This window comes from Etheostoma spectabile, unplaced genomic scaffold (genome assembly GCF_008692095.1).
Source record: "Etheostoma spectabile isolate EspeVRDwgs_2016 unplaced genomic scaffold, UIUC_Espe_1.0 scaffold00008789, whole genome shotgun sequence".
In the NCBI taxonomy this organism is placed as follows: domain Eukaryota; kingdom Metazoa; phylum Chordata; class Actinopteri; order Perciformes; family Percidae; genus Etheostoma; species Etheostoma spectabile.
The window spans coordinates 11582-30496 of NW_022603628.1; the positions used below are offsets into that span (position 1 = coordinate 11582).

Sequence of the window (18915 nt, forward strand, 5' to 3'; positions counted from 1 at the left end):
TGTGGTCCTATGTGGCTCAGACCGTCTTAATGTGGTCCTATGTGGCTCAGACTGTCTCTTAATGTGGTCCTATGTGTCTCAGACCGTCTCTTAATGTGGTCCTATGTGGCTCAGACCGTCTTAATGTGGTCCTATGTGTCTCAGACCGTCTTAATGTGGTCCAAGCATATATGTTTCTAGAAGGAATGAACAATAATGAATTAATAGTCACTTTGTCCCTTTCTGTTTGAGGTTTGTCTGCAGTCGGAGGTGGTCTCAGTGGAGGAAGTACCAGGTGAACACCTTTATTACAGGTAAGTGGAAGATACCAACTCAAACACAGCGGGTACTTTCATCGCCATGTGGTGGGAACTAATCCAGTCCTGGATGTAGGGTGGTGCTGTGGGTGGTGTTAGTCGGGGAGGTGAAGCAGCTTTAACATCGTGTTTACTATAAATGTAAAAGATAGAAGAACTGTAACGGAAAAACCACGCTGCATGAAAGTCATTTATTTATCTTTTTATTATTTTCCTAAAGTCACGATTACATCAGAGGCTTTAAAAATGAAATATTAAAAAATGTAAAAAATGATCAATCGGTATCAGTAACATATCCCCCCCCCCCCTTTTGAATCACTTTTAGTCACCGTTTCATTAATAAAAAAGACTCAAACAGATAAAGAGCAGGTCTAGACCAGGACTCTGGGATGTTATTTATCCCCCAGGTCTTCCCATAAAGAGCAGGTCTAGACCAGGACTCTGGGATGTTATTTATCCCCCAGGTCTTCCCATAAAGAGCAGGTCTAGACCAGGACTCTGGGATGTTATTTATCTCCCAGGTCTTTCCATAAAGAGCAGGTCTAGACCGGACTCTGGGATTTTATTTATCTCCCAGGTCTTTCCATAAAGAGCAGGTCTAGACCAGGACTCTGGGATGTTATTTATCTCCCAGGTCTTTCCATAAAGAGCAGGTCTAGACCAGGACTCTGGGATGTTATTTATCTCCCAGGTCTTTCCATAAAGAGCAGGTCTAGACCAGGACTCTGGGATGTTATTTATCTCCCAGGTCTTTCCATAAAGAGCAGGTCTAGACCAGATTCTGGGATGTTATTTATCTCCCAGGTCTTCCCATAAAGAGCAGGTCTAGACCAGACTCTGGGATGTTATTTATCTCCCAGGTCCTTCCATCAAGACCAGGTCTAGACCGGACTCTGGGATGTTATTTATCTCCCAGGTCTTTCCATAAAGAGCAGGTCTAGACCAGGACTCTGGGATGTTATTTATCTCCCAGGTCTTTCCATAAAGAGCAGGTCTAGACCGGACTCTGGGATGTTATTTATCTCCCAGGTCTTTCCATAAAGAGCAGGTCTAGACCAGACTCTGGGATGTTATTTATCTCCCAGGTCTTTCCATAAAGAGCAGGTCTAGACCGGACTCTGGGATGTTATTTATCTCCCAGGTCTTTCCATAAAGAGCAGGTCTAGACCAGGACTCTGGGATGTTATTTATCTCCCAGGTCTTTCCATAAAGAGCAGGTCTAGACCAGGACTCTGGGATGTTATTTATCTCCCAGGTCTTTCCATAAAGAGCAGGTCTAGACCAGGACTCTGGGATGTTATTTACAGAAACCCAACAATTCACCAAGAGATCCATCTTCCTCCATAGTTTCTTTCCTTAGCTTCAGATTAATTTCAGCTCTTTTGCAACAAATTGATCGACTTCACAGAGAGTCTGGATCAGAAGGGCGCTGGCTTCATTCCCCTTTCCCCACACCAGGTCTATCAGTGCCCGGGCTTTGTCCTCGCTGGTTTTATTAGTTAAGACTGAGTTCATCTCCTCGTAAATTATAAAACCACCCTCCAGGAGTTTGTCCAGGAGCTGGTTCAGAACTGGACCAGACGCTCTTTTGGCGAACTCGCTCCGGACTTTTAACAGCTTCTTCTTTGCTGGGACGCTGTCCTCTGCTGGGACGCTGTCCTCTGTTGGGGTTGCCTTGCTTGCACCTGAAAAGGACATTAAAAAAGTTACAAACAAATTCAAAATGAAATCTTGAATTTTCCAGTGGTGGTTCTTCTGTTGGAGAGGTGCTAGGTCTGGATGTCTCTTACTAAACGCTGAGTAAAGACTGTTTCACATGAATGAATGTCTGTCCCAGTCGAGGCAGTGCTGAAGGAGATACAACATGATGAAGACTCCAGCTCCACGCTCTGTGGTTCTCAGTAGGGACATGTTTACTAAATGGTGGATTCTGGCGACTTTCATGCGCAGAAGCTCGAGTGATGTGTTTTAAAGTCTCAGCTGAGAAGGGACAACAGCACTGTTCAGCTTCGGAGACAAATAGGACAAACTAATAAAGGGCCCTTATTATGAAAAACATCTCTTTTTCTGGGGGTGGGGGTTATTTTGTGTCTCTGGTGCTTTATACATACACACACACACACTTGGGAAAATAACTATCCATGGGGTTCTGAGTAAGATCCGGTTTCTGAATGTCTTCTGATCCGGTTTCTACATCACTAGAGACGCGGTGGCTAGCATGCTAGCTCGTTCTCAATGGAAACACTGCTACAACAGCCGCTAGTGGACCAGGATCTCCAAAAGAACTACTTCCTGTCCCTGTTCTGCTTCCTGTCCCTGTTGTGTCCCTGGTCTAGAAGAAGTCTCCCAGCTGATCCTGCCTTGGACTGACCAAAGCTGGAGAAAGAGTTATCAGCTGATGGATCTTACCGAGCTACTGAGCATGTGCAGCTCCCAACAAAGATAGGATAGAAGGGAGATGTCTCACTCTGGAGATAAAACTAGAGAGATGTCTCACTCTGGAGACAAAACAAGAAAGATGTCTCACTCTGGAGATAAAACTAGAGAGATGTCTCACTCTGGAGATAAAACTAGAGAGATGTCTCACTCTGGAGATAAGACTAGTGAGATGTCTCACTCTGGAGATAAAGCTAGAGAGATGTCTCACTCTGGAGATAAAACTAGAGAGATGTCTCACTCTGGAGACAAAACAAGAGAGATGTCTCACTCTGGAGATAAAACTAGAGAGATGTCTCACTCTGGAGATAAAACTAGAGAGATGTCTCACTCTGGAGATAAAACTAGTGAGACGTCTCACTCTGGAGCTAAAACTAGAGAGATGTCTCACTCTGGAGATAAAACTAGTGAGATGTCTCACTCTGGAGATAAAACTAGAGAGATGTCTCACTCTGGAGATAAAACTAGAGAGATGTCTCACTCTGGAGACAAAACAAGAAAGATGTCTCACTCTGGAGATAAAACTAGAGAGATGTCTCACTCTGGAGATAAAACTAGAGAGATGTCTCACTCTGGAGATAAGACTAGTGAGATGTCTCACTCTGGAGATAAAGCTAGAGAGATGTCTCACTCTGGAGATAAAACTAGAGAGATGTCTCACTCTGGAGACAAAACAAGAGAGATGTCTCACTCTGGAGATAAAACTAGAGAGATGTCTCACTCTGGAGACAAAACAAGAGAGATGTCTCACTCTGGAGATAAAACTAGAGAGATGTCTCACTCTGGAGATAAAACTAGAGAGATGTCTCACTCTGGAGATAAAACTAGTGAGACGTCTCACTCTGGAGATAAAACTAGAGAGATGTCTCACTCTGGAGATAAGACTAGTGAGATGTCTCACTCTGGAGATAAAGCTAGAGAGATGTCTCACTCTGGAGATAAAACTAGAGAGATGTCTCACTCTGGAGACAAAACAAGAGAGATGTCTCACTCTGGAGATAAAACTAGAGAGATGTCTCACTCTGGAGATAAAACTAGTGAGATGTCTCACTCTGGAGATAAAACTAGAGAGATGTCTCACTCTGGAGATAAAACTAGAGACATGTCTCACTCTGGAGATAAAACAGAGACCTGAACACACAGGGTGAAAACAGGATCTGCAGCAATGTGCAGAACAACATAAATATGATGTTTTATGAAAATGAAAGCATGGAAACCTGTTCTACAACCTCAAAACACAGTTCTGACCCTGAAGATGAGCAGAATATGGACGCTTTAAGACCCATTTAAAAATGTCTCTCTCCTGCAGAGACAGACTGTAGGCGGTGCTAACATTTATTAATGTCCACTGACTCGAGTCAGCCTCAGTAGACCAGAGACGTCCCTACAGACAGATACCTTGGCGGGTTTTGCTGGTTTTAGGGACGGGTCTGGATCCTGTCGTCTTTTTGGGCTTCACACCGACCACCTAAACAAACCACAAGATCAAAACACCATTAAACAGAATTCCTTGATCCATTTTCAAATATTGGAAAAACCCTTCAATATAATACAATTACGTCCAGATTTGCCTCATTCGACACACTGAACTACAAACATGGCTGCCCTGAGGAGATCACTGCAGGTACCTTTGTAATTTTGGTGTGTCCAGTTGAGTTGAGCGATACGTTTCCTTGGTACTCATTGGTCTTGGTGTTGGTAACCGTGACGACGTCTCCAACTGATAACCTCCTGCACTCCTCCGTGGCGTCCCGCCACATGACGACGTCGATGGACCCGGTCTTGTCTTTAAGGCGGAGTTCTTTCTTGTTTACCTTCTTCTTGGTGGACTTCACATTAACCTTTGTGACACGATTCATCTGAACAAACCAGAAGCTCAAGTTACTTTAACAGAAACTACTACGGTTCACAAAACTTTGAGACCTAGGACTAGGTGGAGGGACGTCCAGCTGGGAGGAGGCCTCGGGGAAGACCCAGGACTAGGTGGAGGGACGTCCAGCTGGGAGGAGGCCTCGGGGAAGACCCAGGACTAGGTGGAGGGACGTCCAGCTGGGAGGAGGCCTCGGGGAAAGACCAGGACTAGGTGGAGGACGTCCAGCTGGGAGGAGGCCTCGGGGAAGACCCAGGACTAGGTGGAGGGACGTCCAGCTGGGAGGAGGCCTCGGGGAAGACCCAGGACTAGGTGGAGGGACGTCCAGCTGGGAGGAGGCCTCGGGGAAGACCCAGGACTAGGTGGAGGGACGTCCAGCTGGGAGGAGGCCTCGGGGAAGACCCAGGACTAGGTGGAGGGACGTCCAGCTGGGAGGAGGCCTCGGGGAAGACCCAGGACTAGGTGGAGGGACGTCCAGCTGGGAGGAGGGGAAGACCTAGGACTAGGTGGAAAGATTATAGCTCCAACCTGGCCTGGGAACGCCTTGGGACCCCCCCAGTCGGATAAGGGGACGAAGATGGGCGAATGGACGATGGACGGGAGAGAGATGGGGGGGGGGGTGGACACGCAGCAAAGGGCCGCAGGTTGGATTCCATCCTGGGCCGCTGCAGGACTCAGCCAACATGGGGGCACGCTCTTACCGGGGGGGCTAGAGGTGGAATGGAAGCTGTGTTCCTGCATTTGGATTGGACGTCGACCTCTAAAAAATGTCTGAATGCCCCCCCCCACGATTCAAACTCACCTTTGTAATTGTTCCTTGGACGTTCACTGTTGTCTTGTTGGGAAGTGACTTGACGGCTTTAATGGAGTGAATTGTCGGGCCGGGGGGCTGAATTAGAAAACAAAAAAACAAAAGTACTTTTAATATTTTAACACATTTTCCTGCTGTGTGTTTATTGTTAATGATGTACATGAGAGTATTTTGATATTATCCATAGATGCCGGTTTGTAAGAACACATCCTAACTCTTACCTCGTCAGGTTGGCTGCTCCTCTCTTGATCTATGAAAGGAGAAATTACCGATATTAGTTTATAAATCAGCAGATGTTTACCTAAAAACAGACATTTTTATAACAACCTGCATACAGAAAGCACTATAAAAACTAATTTATTCTAAATTACTGAGATGAGGCCAATTTATTTCACTTGATACTGATGTGTTATTTTAATATATTTTAAAGATGGTTTTTGTCCCTTTATTTAGACCAGCTCAAGAGAAACAGTCACTCAGTACAGATAGTCAAAAAGAATAAGCCAATGTTCTGGGTTTAAATAACCCAGAATTAGTTGGGCCCTTTTTAACCGGAGTTGGGTCAAATATAACCCGTAGTGGGTTATATTTGACCCAGGAGTTGTTAGAGTGTGGAATTCTTGGAGCTGTGTAACATCAACAGGACAGTAAGAGGTGTATGTATATATGTATATATATATATATATACATATATATATGTATATATATATATATATATACATATATACATACCACAGTCAGATCAGTCAGAGTGACCATCAGCCACCTTGTCTACCTTACTGGACATCAAGCTGTCGGAAGGACGAGAATGACGGTTCGTATACAGTATACATTGTGTGTGTGTGTGTGTGTGTGTGTGTGTGTGAGTGTGTGTTTGTGTGTGTGTGTGTGTGTGTGTGAGAGTGTGTTGCCTACCAGTGTCAGGCTGTTGTTCCTCGGCCACTGATCCTGACGTACTCGCACATTCGCTTGTCTCTGAAAAACACAGTTTAAAAAGTTAAACCCACACAAACTGAAAAGGATTCTGTCATTTTATACTGGTGTTTTTTCTCTGTGAGAGAAGCTGAGTTTGTGTGTCTGTTCATAGATGCTGGTTTACAGATCTTGGGTTTATCTTGCACCCGGCTTTGCTGGTTTAAGACCGTGCTGGTCTCACCGGGAGGTGTGTTCAGGTTCATTCTGGGCGTGCTGGTCTTACAGGGAGGTGCGTTCAGGTTCATTCTGGGTGTGCTGGTCTTACAAGGAGGTGTGTTCAGGTGCATTCTGGGTGTGCTGGTCTTACAGGGAGGTGTGTTCAGGTTCATTCTGGGTGTGCTGGTGTTACAGGGAGGTGTGTTCAGGTGCATTCTGGGTGTGCTGGTGTTACAGGGAGGTGTGTTCAGGTGCATTCTGGGCGTGCTGGTCTTACAGGGAGGTGTGTTCAGGTGCATTCTGGGCGTGCTGGTGTTACAGGGAGGTGTGTTCAGGTGCATTCTGGGCGTGCTGGTCTTACAGGGAGGTGTGTTCAGGTGCATTCTGGGCGTGCTGGTCTTACAGGGAGGTGTGTTCAGGTGCATTCTGGTTGTGCTGGTCTTACAGGGAGGTGTGTTCAGGTGCATTCTGGGAGTATTGCTATCTTGAGGCAGCAGGAAGTGATCACACCATTTACAGCATGTCCCTATCTCTTACTTTTCAACTTATTGACCAATGAACTTTGAAAGGGGCGTGGCTCTGGACATAAATAAAAACAAACCTCCCAGGGTATGTTCAGATAATTGCCCCAGACATACCCTGACAGCTTTATATATGTACACCACTAGGGGCGTTACAAGCGCAAGATAGGTGAGTGGCATTACACACATTTTACTATAAAAAATGCACAATAACCGGACGTGGAATGACACAAATCAAGGAGTGGGCTAAGGAATCGCAGCTTGCAGCTTTAATTAGCAGATGTGTTTGTGTTGTCATCTTTTGTCAGATCACCGCGAGCTGGACCGAGCTACACGTCTCACTCATCTGAAAATAAACGTTTTGACCAATCAGATGTCGGCAATTTAAACAAAGTTTGTCCAATCGTTACAAAGCTTGCAGGATGTTTTATAACGACGTTGGAAAACGTCTGACTTTGAAATCACTAATGAGAAAAAAGGTTTGAAACCGCGAATCGCCGCTTGCAGATATATTATATAAATATTTTTACTCAAAGATCCTAATTTCATTCACTGTGATTTCATGTTAAAGAATTAAATGATGGGAAAATAATCTATATTGATTTCTTACCCGGGTTAGAGATAACGTTAATGGAAATCATTTTATTCCCCTGTAATGTAGCGTGTGCTGTGAGGGGCATCCGGGAGCGGAGTCTGCTTTCAAAACCATCGTCCACCTCGAGGCCCAACGCGTTCGCCAGGAGTCGAGTCGTCATGAACACCGTCTGCACCTGCCCGTTGAGCTCCACCACCAGGTGGGTGTTTGTCTTATTGGACTTTAAGATTTCCTTCATTAGGATCCTCCCGGTCTGGACCGCAGCAGGCTGAAGGAAGACAGAGGGACAGTCATAGTCCAGTGGTGTCTCCATTAAGATAAGAAATGATAAAACTGTATTGTCGGTTACAGAAACTGGTCTTTGACCAGGCTCCAGTTATGAGCCCTTCAGACGGATGTATAAAAACCAGGTCCCAAGGTATCACCCTGGGACTGGGATGTTCATTTTGTGCTGTTCAGGTTAACAATCAAAAATGTTGCTGTTAAAAATCTGTTTGGTTTTTATTTTATTATAATTTCTAATAACCGACATAACAAACCAAACATTTTAAGGAGATGTTAGCATCAGGAGAACGAAGGTGGGTCTCTGCTACCTTGGAGGTTTTGGAGGTTTTGGAGGATTCGGCTGATTTCAGCGGCCCGTCTTGCTTCTCGGTCTTCTTCTCGGTCTTCTTCTTGGGCTTCACGGCTGCACCGGGGTCCACCTGAACACACCACGAGATTAAACACAACTAGAAATAATTCCTTGGTTATTTTCACTCGAGGAATGGCAGCTCAGCCCCAAACAAAACTTCAACAACAAACACTAGACCTGCTCTTAATGGAAAGACCTGGGAGATAAATAACATCCCAGAGTCCTGGTCTAGACCTGCTCTTTATGGAAAGACCTGGGGGATAAATAACATCCCAGAGTCCTGGTCTAGACCTGCTCTTTATGGAAAGACCTGGGAGATAGATAACATCCCAGAGTCCTGGTCTAAACTGCTCTTTATGAAAGACCTGGGAGATAAATAACATCCCAGAGTCTGGTCTAGACCTGCTCTTTATGGAAAGACCTGGGAGATAAATAACATCCAGAGTCCGGTCTAGACCTGCTCTTTATGGAAAGACCTGGGAGATAAATAACATCCCAGAGTCCCGTCTAGACCTGCTCTTTATGGAAAGACCTGGGAGATAAATACCTCCCAGAGTCCGGTCTAGACCTGCTCTTTATGGAAAGACCTGGGAGATAAATAACATCCCAGAGTCCGGTCTAGACCTGCTCTTTATGGAAAGACCTGGGAGATAAATAACATCCCAGAGTCCGGTCTAGACCTGCTCTTTATGAAAGACCTGGGAGATAAATAACATCCCAGAGTCCTGGTCTAGACCTGCTCTTTATGAAAGACCTGGGAGATAAATAACATCCCAGAGTCCGGTCTAGTAGTGGAAGTTTTAAATCACCTAATAAAATATTTATAAATTCCCAAACTCTTACCTTGTCCGGTTGGCTGCTCGTCGGTTGATCTTTAAGAAGAGAAACAAAGTTCAATCAGTGTTTAGTTACCGATCTTATGTCATTGATCAGCTGACTTTTAGCTTAAAGAACCCTTCTGTTTCCATAACAGCCCCAAAAAATCCACCCCAGCCCGGGTCGAGGATAGTGGTCCGGGTCGAGGATAGTGGCCCGGGTCGAGGATAGTGGCCCGGGCCGAGGATAGTGGCCCGGGTTGAGGATAGTGGCCCGGGTCGGGGATAGTGGCCCGGGCCGAGGATAGTGGCCCGGGCCGAGGATAGTGGCCCGGGTTGAGGATAGTGGCCTGGGTTGAGGATAGTGGCCTGGGCCAAGGATAGTGGGCTGGTCCGAGGATAGTGGCCTTTGCCGAGGATAGTGTCTGGGTCAACGATAGCGGCCTGGTCCCGAGGATAGCGGCCCGGGCCGAGGATAGCGGCCTGGGTCGACGATAGCGGCCTGGGTTGAGGATAGTGGCCTTGGCTGAGGATAGGGCCTGGGCTGAGGATATGCCTGGGCCGAGGATAGTGGCCTGGGCCGAGGATAGTGGCCTGGGTCAACGATAGTGGCCTGGGTCGAGGATAGTGGCCTGGGCCGAGGATAGTGGCCTGGGCCGAGGATAGTGGCCTGGGCCAACAATAGTGGCCTGGGTCAACGATAGTGGCCTGGGCCGAGGATAGTGGCCTGGGTCAACGATAGCGGCCTGGGTCAACAATAGTGGCCTGGGTCAACGATAGTGGCCTGGGTCAACAATAGTGGCCTGGGTCAACGACAGTGGCCTGGGCCGAGGATAGTGGCCTGGGTCAACGATAGTGGCGGGACATATCGGCCTGACCCGGACCCCGGGTCGAGTTTGGGCTCGGGCAGGGAATCTAACCTCAAACCTGCTTACAGGCAGCAACAAATGTTCTAAATTAGGGAAATTATTTCACTTTATAATGATTTGTCTCCATGTTCGACCGGTATCGGGTCTCAGGGGCAGCAGCTCCAGCAGGGGACCCCAAACTTCCCTTTCCCGAGCAACATCAACCAACTCTGACTATGGGATCCAGAACCCAGGACTAGGTGGAGGGACTCCAGCTGGGAGGAGGCCTCGGGAAGACCCAGGACTAGGTGGAGGCACGTCTGGCTGGGAGGAGGCCTCGGGGAAGACCCAGGACTAGGTGGAGGGACGTCCAGCTGGGAGGAGGCCCCGGGGAAGACCCAGGACTAGGTGGAGGCACGTCCGGCTGGGAGGAGGCCTCGGGGAAGACCCAGGACTAGGTGGAGGGACGTCCAGCTGGGAGGAGATCTCGAGGAAGACCCAGGACTAGGTGGAGAGATTATATCTCCAACCTGGCCTGGGAACGCCTCGGGATCCCCCAGTCGGAGCTGGTTGATGTGGCTCGGGAAAGGGAAGTTTGGGGTCCCCTGCTGGAGCTGCTGCTCCAAGACCCGATACCGGATAAGAGGATGAAGATGGATGAATGTGTTTTTGTGCATCTTGTTTTTCTTTTAGTTACTCCACCGTGGTCCTGGATCTCAGACCTGATCAACTTGGTGAGTTATAATTACTGATAAAGTTATTAAAGACCAGAGTTCATATAAAACTGATGTATAAGTTTTTCTTCAATGATTATTGCCTTAACAACAAATTACCCAGAGTTTTAGACTGATGTTTGGACACATCTACCGACTCCTCCTCACGTTTCCTCTTCTTCCCTGAAAGATAAATTAGAAAATATAAATTTAAACACAAACACAGATTCTTCAGTTCCACGTCACTCTTATTTAAAACCACTCACACTTAGGGTATTTCTTCTATGACATCATAATTGTTACATTTTTGGTTGTGTGTCTGTAATTTTTTTAAGTGGGGTCGACCTTTTGCCATTCTTCAGAAATGTACTATCCCATGTCACCATGGTAACCAGAGTTCTCGTGAGAGCTCAATTTTAATTTGCTAGTTGGTTCCTCTGGCATCGAGTGATGCTGCTCATCAACTATGCATTTGTGGCAGAGCTGCACCAATCACATCGCTCTATCTGATGTAGGCGGAGCCAGAGGGGAGCTGCACCAATCACATCGCTCTATCTGATGTAGGCGGAGCCAGAGGGGAGCTGCACCAATCACATCGCTCTATCTGATGTAGGCGGAGCCAGAGGGGAGCTGCACCAATCACATCGGTGTATCTGACGGTTGCAGGGCGTACCGGGCTACGTGGGTTGTTGTGATTGGTCGTGGTGTCCAATTTTTTTGTGAGTGGTGTGTGTGTGTGTGTGTGTGTGTGTGTGTGTGTGTGTGTGTGTGTGGCTGGAAATCTATTACGAATGTGTTTTTCATATTTGTTTTGATCCCTTTTGTAAAGAGTTTTCACCCAAAAATCCTAATTTCCTTCACTGTGATTTAATGTTCTGGATTAATTAATTATAACTAATCTTCCAACCTTGTTCCTTCAGGTTCTCCACAAAGGGGCGCAGCAGGTCCTGGACTTTAGGGTCATTTCTTGGTATTTTCTCCATTATTCTATCTATTTCTGAGATGGACACTTCTGTCCCGTAGTGCTGGACCATGAGATCAGGGATCTCCTCTCTGGTCCTGTCGGTCCTCAGTCCCGGAGGGATCTGGTCCAGGTAGAACTTCATGGTAGTGAATTGTGAGTCAGTCAGCTGCTCCAGGATGGAGAACAGGGCTCTCCTCCATCTTCTATCAAGTGACATCTGCAACGCAGAGAGAGACGAATCAACACAGTGTTTTGTACATTAACCCTTCTGTTGTCCTCGGGTCAAATTTGACAGTTTTTGGGAAACCCAGGCATAAATCAGTCAAATGTAAACTCTAAATGTCAAATAGTCATTACATGTGTAGAAAAGGCCCCAAACTTACGTTAGTGTTGCTATTATTTAGTACAGATGACCATATTGTGCTTTATGTTTCACGTTTCCTCCCGTTCATTCAGAGCTTGTGACAGGGTAGCCCAAGTGCATGCTGGGTAGTGTATTATAGGTGACGTCACACACTTAATGAGCAGTGGTGCCAAGTCCGCTTATTATTAGCAAATTTGGGCTTGTTTTTCTGTAAAGTCGCTTACAAATGTTAGTAGTCGCGGGTTTTTGGGGGCTTGTTTCTAAAGTGTAGTGTCATATTTGGGCTTGTTTCTAATGTGTAGTGTCTTATTTGGGCTTGTTTCTAAAGTGTAGTGTCATATTTGGGCTTGTTTCTAAAGTGTAGTGTCATATTTGGGCTTGTTTCTAAAGTGTAGTGTCATATTTGGGCTTGTTTCTAAAGTGTAGTGTCTTATTTGGGCTTGTTTCTAAGTGTAGTGTCTTATTTGGGCTTGTTTCTAATGTGTAGTGTCTTATTTGGGCTTGTTTCTAACGTGTAGTGTCATATTTGGGCTTGTTTCTAACGTGTAGTGTCATATTTGGGCTTGTTTCTAACGTGTAGTGTCATATTTGGGCTTGATTCTAAAGTGTAGTTGCTTATTTGGGCTTGTTTCTAACGGGTAGTTGCTTATTTGGGATGGATTGTAAAACTGTGCACACAGGTTTATTTATTTTTCTCTTCCAGAATCTTAGGGGGGCTCCGTAGAAAAAGTCGCTTGTTTTGGTCTTGTTTGCACAGGCCTGGTTGCGTATTTGTCTCGCGAGATCTGGCAACACGGTCGGTTAGTCGGTCAGTAGTAGTGAGCGGCACCTTACTTCAGACCGTGTGTAAATGAGAGGAGTAAGTAAATCTGCTGCTTCACTCGGCATATTGTATTTCTTGTTAAACCAGCTGTTATCTGTGCTATTTAATGTGGATGGTAGGTAAGAGTTTGTGCTAATTATAGCCACACGCTAGGTTCTAGCTTCGTCTAACCAGACGTTGGGCCAAAATACGTAACATCGTGTTTTAACATGTTTCTACTGTTACTACTTGTTGTTAGGATTGTTTAATACGTTGTGGTTGTGTAGAATACGAAGTAAGTAGTGTTAAATATTGTTATATATCTGTGCCGCTGTCCAGGCTTTGCCAGCTCGAACCAAACATAGCATCCGGTCCGGAGTTTCACAATAAAAGCATCCGGCCGTTTAGTTAGTTGGAGGCTTTTAATTTGTATCATAGATGACAGGAAGTGGTGTCTACGTTATCGGTAACTTAACTAAAGGTAGGGAATCCCATTCAAGAAGCGTTTGAATCCTTCTTCTCTGTTTACATGATCAGAGTTAGAGATGTATATTCATATTCGGACTATTGTTTATTTTATGGATGGTAATGTACATAATGAGGAATGAGTATGAATATGCTTCCTTAATTCATTTGTGTTTTGTTTCCCTCTTTATAGAAACTACACTCAGAATTACCCTCACAGTTCAAGAAAGAGGAGCAAATAACCCGAATAATCTCTCAGCTCTTCAGTTCATCCTCAGGAAGAAGTGTCCTTCAGTGTTGTTGTTCTGGCCCACACACCTGAGTGGACCTGGTCTAACCCAGAACCAGTTCTAACCCAGAAGCTGGTCTAACCCAGAAGCTGGTCTAACCCAGAACCAGGTCTAACCCAGAACTAGCTCCTAGACTGAGCGTCTACCCATTATCTTCACTTCAACATGCCTACCAGGTATATATATATATATAATCAAACACAACCACAACTAAGATAGTTATACATGACTTCAGTGTTGTAATACATACTTTGAAGTCCGACATGCTGCTGGTCTCCTCTCAGACTCTTCAGCTGTTTCCTTGTTCTCGATGAATGAATACGAAGAACTCACTTTCTTCTTCTCTTCCTCCACTGACTGCTTCTTCTTTGAAAGTAGAGAGCAGGAAGTGGACAAACAGGGTCTGCCTCAGTGTCTTCGCGCCACTAAGGCGGACCCTGTTTGTGGCAGAAACCAAACAAACCAATCCTGGCACAGCATCCAGTTTCAGACTCACAGTCGTGTGTGTGTGTGTCCCCCGCCCTCCAGTGATGAATGGTTTAGCCCATAATCAAATCCATACTTTCACTTTCATGCTGTGTGGGCGAAGAATGTTTGTTGTGCTCTCAGGGATCTGAAGTCTCTTTATATAGACCTTAGTGGTCCCTATACTATCTGGAAGTCTCTTTATATAGACCTTAGTGTCCCTAATACTGTATCTGAAGTCTCTTTCTATAGACCTTAGTGGTCCCCTAATACTGTATCTGAAGTCTCTTATATAGACCTTAGTGGTCCTAATACTGTATCTGAAGTCTCTTTTATAGACCTTAGTGGTCCTAATACTGTATCTGAAGTCTCTTTATATAGACCTTAGTGGTCCCTAATACTGTATCTGAAGTCTCTTTATATAGACCTTAGTGGTCCCCTAATACTGTATCTGAAGTCTCTTTATATAGACCTTAGTGGTCCCCTAATACTGTATCTGAGTCTCTTTATATAGACCTAGTGGTCCCTAATACTGTATCTGAAGTCTCTTTATATAGACCTTAGTGGTCCCCTAATACTGTATCTGAAGTCTCTTTATATAGACCTTAGTGGTCCCCTAATACTGTATCTGAAGTCTCTTTTATATAGACCTTAGTGGTCCCTAATACTGTTCTGAAGTCTCTTTATATAGACCTTAGTGGTCCCCTAATACTGTATCTGAAGTCTCTTATATAGACCTTAGTGGTCCCTAATACTGGATCTGAAGTCTCTTTATATAGACCTTAGTGGTCCCTAACTGTATCTAACGTCTCTTTATTAGACCTAGTGTCCCCCTAATACTGTATCTGAAGTCTCTTTATATAGAACTTAGTGGTCCCTAATACTGTATTGAAGTCTCTTTATATAGACCTTAGTGTCCCTAATACTGTATCTGAAGTCTCTTATATAGACCTTAGTGGTCCCCTAATACTGTATCTGAAGTCTCTTATATAACCTTAGTGGTCCCTAATACTGGATCTGAAGTCTCTTTTATATAGACCTTAGTGGTCCCTAATACGTATCTGAAGTCTCTTTATAAGACCTTAGTGGTCCCCTAATACTGTATCTGAAGTCTCTTTTATATAGACCTTAGTGGTCCTAATACTGTATCTGAAGTCTCTTTATATAGACCTTAGTGGTCCCCTAGTACTGTATCTGAAGTCCTTTATATAGACCTTAGTGGTCCCCTAATACTGTATCGAAGTCTCTTTATATAGACTTAGTGTCCCCTAATACTGTATCTGAAGTCTCTTTTTATATAGACACTTAGTGGTCCCTAATACTGTTTCTGAAGTCTCTTTATATAGACCTTAGTGGTCCCCTAATACGGTATCTGAGTCTCTTTATATAGACCTTAGTGGTCCCTAATACTGGATCTGAAGTCTCTTTATATAGACCTTAGTGGTCCCTAATACTGTATCTAAAGTCTCTTTATATAGACCTAGTGGTCCCTAATACTGTATCTGAAGTCTCTTTATATAGACCTTAGTGGTCCCTAATACTGTATCTGAAGTCTCTTTATATAGACCCTATATAGCGGTACAATGTGACCCGAGGACAACAGCAACTAGGGGTTAAGTGTCTTGCTCAGGGACACATTAGTTGATGCATTGCAGTGGGAATCGAACCCAGGTCTCCCACATCAAAGGCCTGGGTCATAACCACTGTTAAACTTCAGGAGTATAATCTCAGACGTGTTTTCCTCACATGTTTTTTTCTAACTTGACGTCTGCGTCAGATTGTCCGTCTGTGCAGCTCTGCCTCCTCCTATTGGCTGAAACCAACTACAACATGTCTTATTAAACCAGCTCAGGTTTTTAAAAAAGTGAGAAATAAATCAGAAAACGTGACAAAAACATTGGAAAAGCCCAAAAAAATATTCATTTTCAATTGTTTTTTTTAGTTCCTACAACATAACAATGATAAAAACCCTTGTTTCCTCGTTTCCCACTGGCCAATTTGAGGATTCTTGAGTTCCTGGAGTCTTTCAGCTCCTGCAGGGCAGCAGGGCCTCCTCCTTTCCTGCAGAGTGGAGGTTAGATGTGTTAGATGTCAGATTGGTTGGCATTATAACAACGAGAGGCCAGGGTCCTGTGGCCACCTGGCCAGTGGGAATGCAAATAGGAACCGGTTTTGGGGAGAGTTAGTAGAACCAGACGTTCCTGGAACCTGGTCAGGAAGAGGCTGTAGTCCACCCGGTGTCCCGCCAGGCCGTGAAATAGTCACGTTGTTTTGATTTATTGGTTCATGGAAAGGTCACCATTTATTTTTAGAAATATCTTTATTGATTTTCAAGTAAAAGAATAAAGAAAGAAGAGACATATAACACAAAATATATATAGATAGATAGATAGATAGATGGAGAGATAGATAGATAGATAGATAGAAAGAAGGATAGATAGATAGATAGATAGAGAGATAGATAGAAAGAAGGATAGATAGATAGATAGAGAGATGGATAGATAGAGAGATAGATAGATAGAGAGATAGATAGATAGATAGATAGAGAGATATCTATTCATCCCAATAAAATGTCCTTCACGTCGAAAGGAGCCAGTTGAGGTGGTTCGGGCATCTAGTAAGGATGCCTCCTGGGCGCCTCCCTAGGGTGGTGTTCCAGGCACGTCCAGCTGGGAGGAGATCTCGGGGAAGACCCAGGACTAGGTGGAGGGACGTCCTGCTGGGAGGAGATCTCGGGGAAGACCCAGGACTAGGTGGAGGGACGTCCTGCTGGGAGGAGGCCTCGGGGAAGACCCAGGACTAGGTGGAGGGACGTCCAGCTGGGAGGAGGCCTCGGGGAAGACCCAGGACTAGGTGGAGGGACGTCCTGCTGGGAGGAGGCCTCGGGGAAGACCCAGAACTAGGTGGAGGGACGTCAAGCTGGGAGGAGGCCTCGGGGAAGACCCAGGACTAGGTGGAAAGATTATATCTCCAACCTGGCCTGGGAACGCCTCGGGACCCCCCCAGTCAGAGCTGGTTGATGTGGCTCGGGAAAGGGAAGTTTGGGGTCCCCTACTGGAGCTGCTGCCCCCGAGACCCAATACCGGATAAGAGGATGAAGATGGATGGATGGACCACAGGAAAAAACGCCATTATCATGTGCTGTCCATGAATCAATAGATTCAATAACATGACCATTTCACCACCTGCCATGAGACTTTGGGGGGGGGGGTTACCTAGTAAAACAGGCTTAAACAGATTCTAATTTAAAGATGACAATAGTTCATGTGTAACAATCAGTTATTACCGAGATTCATCATCACACTCCACAGTTTCTTGCTTCAGATCCATTTCAGCACTCCTGAAACCCAGTGATCCCCCTCAGAGAGTACGGATCAGGCCTCTGGTCCTTTCTCCCGCACCAGGCCGATCTCTGCAGGTCTCGTGCTTTCTCTGCTTGGACTTTTGTTGTGACTGACTGCATGTTATCATCATTTTTAAAACCCCGCTCAAGGAGTTCATCCAGAAGCTGGAAGTCTGTCCTCGCCGCTGTTGCTCCATTTGCTCTTGGAAGAATCGCTGGGTCTCTGTAAACCACTGAGGGTGGTCCCTGGACCTGCTCCATGTGTTAAGGGTCCCAACTAGGCCTTAGATCTTCATTGCCAAATGTAATAACTATAACTTATAACACCAGTATTATTTCACCAGTAAATTGCTGTTGAACGTTGCCGGTTAGCTCAGTGGGTAGAGCAGGCGCACATACTGTATACTTTGAGGTTTATGCCTCAATGCAGAGGTCCAGGGTTCAAATCTGACCTTTGAAGATTTCCTGCATATCTCTCCCCTTTCTCATCTAGCTGTCCTATCAAATAAAGGTGGAAATGCCCAAAAAATAATCTTAAAAAAACAAAATTTGCTGTTGAACGACAGAAACAAGCACCAGGTGGGAAACAGGTATTTTACAATAACTTTGAATGCACCTGTTTGAAGTGAACACACCGTCTGCAGAGCAGACTGGGACGTCCCGCTGTTGGACTCGTCTCCAGGGAACCACTTCACACCGCTTAACGTTAGCTGTCAGCATTTTAACCATTGTGGTCAACCCAGCTGCTAGCTAACGGTAGGCTAACACTCCCTCCCGAAAGTCAGGCACCAAACCTTTTGTTCTTATTGTCATTACTACCGTTTCCGTCTGCCCCGGGGCCCCATTAGCGCCGCATGTCGGTACCCAGCCCTACTAATATATAACTTTGAAGCTTCAGCTTAATTTCAGCACTTTCGAAAGGAATGGGTCCAGCTTACGGAGAGCAGCGATCAGACGTGAGCTGGGTTCAGGTCCCTTCCTTCGCACCGTGTCGATCACTTCTCGCGCTTTGTCGGCTCTGGCGTTGGTTCTGATGGACTGCATCTCGCCATCGTTTATGATCCCACGCTCGAGGAGCTCATCCAGAAGTTGGTTGAGAACACCATCAGACACTCTGTCTACAAACTCTGTCCGAAGTAAAAACAGCTGATTGTCTGCTGGGACGCTGTCCTCTGCTGGACGCTGTCCTCTGCTGAGTCGCTGTCCTCTGCTGAGTCGCTGTCCTCTGCTGGGACATTCCTCTGTTGAATTGTCCCACTTGGACCTGGACAATAACCAGGGAAACATTTTTAGAAAATCAACAGCAGCCAAAGGGAGATCTATCTAATAGTCCCCCTAGTTGAGTATGAATCAGTCAAAATGTAATCAGTTCTCTGTTTATGAAGATATGGACATGTTTTTGATACAGCCAATCAGTTCTTCAGACAGGAGTGATGTCAGGTGTGTATCGCAGGAAGAACAGCTACACAACACAGCAGTCAGACTCTGAACAACAACCACATGGTTACACCACGCTGTCAGAGTTCAAACAACTAGTGAGCAAGTTCAAGGC

General features: G+C 45.5%; 2 protein-coding genes across 2 annotated transcripts; both read right to left on the reverse strand.

Annotated features, from left to right (window-relative positions):
• Positions 1 to 1500: 1500 nt before the first annotated feature.
• LOC116678946 (uncharacterized) lies at positions 1501 to 14021 on the reverse strand. The gene is made up of 12 exons (XM_032508683.1): positions 13806 to 14021; positions 11578 to 11851; positions 10791 to 10853; positions 9138 to 9166; positions 8254 to 8364; positions 7676 to 7928; positions 6329 to 6388; positions 5635 to 5663; positions 5405 to 5491; positions 4361 to 4591; positions 4131 to 4200; positions 1501 to 1981 (listed from the first exon to the last, which is right to left on the reverse strand). Exons 1-12 carry the CDS (start codon positions 13818 to 13820, stop codon positions 1659 to 1661), a joined length of 1545 nt encoding a protein of 514 aa, XP_032364574.1. The 5' UTR covers positions 13821 to 14021; the 3' UTR covers positions 1501 to 1658.
• A 4233-nt stretch (positions 14022 to 18254) lies between these two features.
• Positions 18255 to 18627, reverse strand: LOC116678945 (caspase-1; the record flags this gene model as incomplete). Its single annotated transcript, XM_032508682.1, has 1 exon — positions 18255 to 18627. A coding segment is annotated over one exon (370 nt), but the record flags the coding sequence as incomplete, so codon positions are not given.
• Between the last annotated feature and the right edge of the window lie 288 nt (positions 18628 to 18915).